Source organism: Lactuca saligna, chromosome 6 (assembly GCF_052625555.1).
Source record: "Lactuca saligna cultivar CGN05327 chromosome 6, ASM5262555v1, whole genome shotgun sequence".
NCBI classification, from domain to species: Eukaryota; Viridiplantae; Streptophyta; class Magnoliopsida; order Asterales; family Asteraceae; genus Lactuca; species Lactuca saligna.
In genome coordinates, this window is record NC_136422.1 from 134513217 (window position 1) to 134517605 (window position 4389).

A 4389-nucleotide genomic window follows, 5' to 3' on the forward strand; every position below is an offset into this window, starting at 1 on the left:
CTTCTTTGGTTCTGAAATAGGAGAGTGTTAGAGGAAGCTCATATAAGGAAGGGTGATTGATAGTGAGTGGAAGTTGTGCGCATGCTTTATGCAAGTCATGACCACATTGGATGCAACCATATGCAAAGCCACTTAATATGGGTTTTATACATTCATAACAAACAATGACTCCTGGTTTCTCATCATCACCACCACTGCCGTGGAAACTACCAACTACAATCATGTCATAGTTAAGGAGATTTAATGGATGGTTTTTATGACTAAAATGATTAATCTCTTCCATATCTTCTCTCTCTTTTGTGATATCCATAGAAGTAAGTGAACTTCAATGGTAAATGACATTTATTTAATCCTTGAATTTATAGAAAATGAGGCCGAGGTGATACAATTTCCACAACCGGAGAAATCAAATTAATTTTTTTAGATTGCTTTGCTTTCAAGTAGTGTTTCTAAAATGCCATTTAGAATATTCTTTTCTCATATATGAAGTTAACATATTATTTTCTTATATATGAAGTTATCATGATGCATCCACATTCAAAATTACCATATATCTTTTTTACCAATTGGAATTACTTTTTAATATTTCACAAAAAAAATTGGGTTTCTGACCATCCATATTAGATGTACTTTTACCAATTGCTATGTGAATTGCAATAGTTCAAGTTTGCTATGAGCATAGTGCTTGAAGATAAGACATGAAAAAGAGAAAGCCAACATATATATAATTTATAATCTTTGGAGACAATGACATAACCCTTCCTTAGTTCATAAACATATTACATGATTAACGATTCATTACCTTCTATTAATCGAATTCAAAGCATATACCAAAACTACACAAACTCTACCCGACATTCTAGGATCAAACAATCATTAATATCTTGATTACAATTAGAACACACATACGTGGGTGTCTTCTTTCTTTTGACATATGTTAACGGATGTTTATGATATGGAACATTCAAGATGCACTCATGGAAAATGTTTGCATAAAGCTTAGATCGACTAATGCATTGAAGGTGAAGAATTTCTGCATTTTTGACAATAATAAAGGGGAACTTGGGGTGCATTTCCGTCTCACAAATATCACAATAGAAATCTTCAGGATTGTGATACGTCAATAATAAATAGCATGATTCAGGGGTTCAAAAGAATAGGAAATATGTGTAAGATATTAGTGTTTTAGAAAAGAAATTACTTAATAATTGGGAGGTCTAATGGAGCGAAATCATAAAGATAACCGTTTTTGTGGAAAACAATTTAAAAAATGATCATTATTAATCTTTTTATTTGAGCAAAATGACCACTAATTTTGCATCGACCGCCAAACACACAATTAAAGTATACAAATAAATACTAAGAAAACACAAGAAGTACATGGTTTACACGATCACTCATTTTATATTCATAGGCGAACTAGAATAAATTGTTTTTAGTATTTAACTTGAGTTTGGTTTTGGTTTATATCACACCTAATGATCAAATCCTCTCTAATAAATGAAAGGTTTTTTTTTTTTTTTTTTTTTTTTTTTTTCACTTGTCACACTCTCATTTAATTTGCCAAATGTCATTTTATGGTTATTTTTGGATTAATTTATTTTTCCACATGTCATTTTATGAGTTTCTATATTTTATTAAATTCCACATAATATTTAATATAAAAATTGCAATAAATTTAGCAATAAATGGATATCAATTTCATTAATAAACACACATTTTAGTTTCAAAATTCCTAAAATTAAAGTTTATTAGTTTCTTTTTATTATTTAAATTTTAAAGATAAAAAACATTTGCATTATAATAATTTATTATTTTTCTTTTTTTCTTATAAATTCAAAGTTTTTAATTATTTTGACCTTTATATACTTAACTTTTTTTTTTAAAATTAACCCATGTAATACATGGGTCTCACAACTAGTTTAATAGTAAAATATAAAGTTGTTGTAAAAAAAAGTAAACCAAGAAATTACAAAATAAAAATAAGATAAAATTAAATTGATGATCTTTAGATTAATGTGCAATTGACAAATGTGGCTTTGTTCTCTCCATGAACCGGTGTGTGCCTTTCTTCTGCGTGAGTGGAGGTGTGCTTTCGTCTGCTGCCTACCAGATATAATGTTTGTGTGTTATTCTTCTTTGATTTTCTTTTGGTTCAATTAATAGAAGAATGTAATGGATCTAATTTGAAAACATGTTATATGTAGTGAATCCAGATTCGATGTACTATTGCAAATTTTTATCTAATTTGGAATGGTTCCATAACACACTAACACACACTTGAAGAAGTTATATAAGACAAGAAGAAGAGAAAGCCTATATATATATATATATATATATTATATATATATATATATATATATATATATATAATTTATTGAAACAATCACATATATGGCCCTTCCTTAGTTCCTAATCATATGACATGATTAAGGACCCATTTGCTTATCATAAGCACAATTAAAGCATATATTGAAGCTACAGACTCTTCTCCGACATTCGAGGATCAAACAACCATTAATATCTTGATTACAATTAGAACACACATACTTGGGCGTCTTCTTTCTTCGGATATACGTTAATGGATGTTTATGATATAGAACATTTAATGTGCCCTCATGGAAAACGTTTGCAAAACGCTTAAATCGATTAATGCAGAAACAGTGATAAGAATTTTTGCAATTACCACAATAATAGAGGGGGAACTTGGGATGCATTTCATTCTCACAAATATCACAAAATAAATCTTCAGGATGATCCATGACTGGGGGATATGTCAATGGGATTTCATGTCCTTTGCAATACCTATGACCAAGGGAATATGGCGATCTCATTGCACAATACATGTCTAATATGAATTTGCAATCCCTACAAGCATAACTCATATTATTAGACCACATGTTGCATGCGTTACAAAGAGGTTCAAGATCTATAACTTGCATAAGTGGATGCTTGTGGGATTTATGTTTGATGGTGTTGGGTAGAAATGCACAGTTGACATCGAGGTTAAACTTGCAAGTTTCACATCTATATAAAAACGTGTTGCCAAAGCTACCACAACCATTGCATCTATGGTAAATATTTTGAACCCATATGTTTATCAAGTCAAGAGAATGATTTGGGTGAAGTGGATGTTGTAATTTGAGTGGTAACTTGGCGCAATATTTGTGGAGAGAGAACGAACATCCATCTTTACAAGTATAGTATGGAAGGGATAGGGGCCGTACACAACCGAAACATACCTCTATTGGATCACTACAACTAGGCATGTTGTTAGCTTGATGTTGAGGTTGAACATGATGGACTAATGGATGTTCATGACTCCAATGGACACTATTAGTTGTTTCATCATTTTCTTGAGTTAACTTCTTAATATGTAGTAGCTTCAATGGATCTGTAAATTCGTTTGACATGGGAAAATGTAGCAAACCATTTTCATCCTCATCAATTGTAGAAGTACTCGGACCCTCTCTGAGACCACATGTTCTTGATTAGAAAAAAAAATAAGCATTCACAAAAAAACAATAAAATGTAAAAAAAAAATCTCTTACCTTGTAGTGGTAGAAGAGAACTTTGCATTTAAGGCACACTTAATATGGACAAAATATCTACAGTTTGCACAATGGTACAACCAGTCATTCCGTCGGATGTATATGCTGCAAATTTCACAATAATACGCGAATTTAAAGAACTTTTCTGGAAGCGAATAGACGAGAAAGAGTGGGTGATTATGATGATGGGGTAGATTAATGGAAGTGTCTAAGAAAGCACAAGTCTCGTGGATCCAAAAGTCACACCGAAATGAACCAGGTCTTAATTGGAGGGTTAAAGTGTGTTGTGGATGACATTCGTGTTCAATCTTGATCCTTCCCTCCTCCTTGATAGCATTAGCTTCTGCCTTGCGAGAAATCTCAACAAGACAACAATTGATGCAAGCATTAAATAAAATGTTGTACTCAGGTTTGCTATAGAAATAACAAAACCCCTTAATTTTATGTTGATTACGACAAACATAACACGACCAATGATTGGATTTTTCATATCCGAAATCGAATACTGTTAGAGGATGCTCGTATATGGAAGGAAGATCGAGAATGGGCGCAACTTGTGAGCATTTTGTATGCATAAAATGATGACATTGGATGCATCCATATACAAAGCCACTTGATATTGGGTTTTGACATGCATAGCAACCAATTACACCTGGTTTCTCATCCGCACCATGGCTGTGGATACTAGCACCTAGAATCATCTCTACGTTGACCAGCTTTAATGGATGGCTTTTATGACTAAAATGATTAATCTCTTCCATATCTTCTCTCTCTTTTTTGATATACATACAAGTTTAAATTCTATGGAAAATGGAAGACATGTAACCCTTAACATTAA

General features: G+C 31.9%; 1 protein-coding gene across 1 annotated transcript; it reads right to left on the minus strand.

The window, feature by feature from the left end:
* Nucleotides 1-2401: 2401 nt before the first annotated feature.
* On the minus strand, nucleotides 2402-4389 carry LOC145001720 (uncharacterized). Its single transcript, XM_078961068.1, has 2 exons — nucleotides 3552-4389; nucleotides 2402-3471 (listed from the first exon to the last, which is right to left on the minus strand). The coding sequence occupies exons 1-2, from the start codon at nucleotides 4337-4339 to the stop codon at nucleotides 2430-2432; spliced, it is 1830 nt and encodes a 609-aa protein (XP_078817194.1). The 5' UTR covers nucleotides 4340-4389; the 3' UTR covers nucleotides 2402-2429.

Coding starts and splice junctions, on each gene's coding strand:
- LOC145001720 (XM_078961068.1), bottom strand. CDS start 4,339: ATGTATATCAAAAAAGAGAGAGAAGATATGGAAGAGATTAATCATTTT. Junction 3,472..3,551: donor TTCTCTTCTACCACTACAAG/GTAAGAGATTTT, acceptor ATGTGGTCTCAG/AGAGGGTCCGAGTACTTCTA.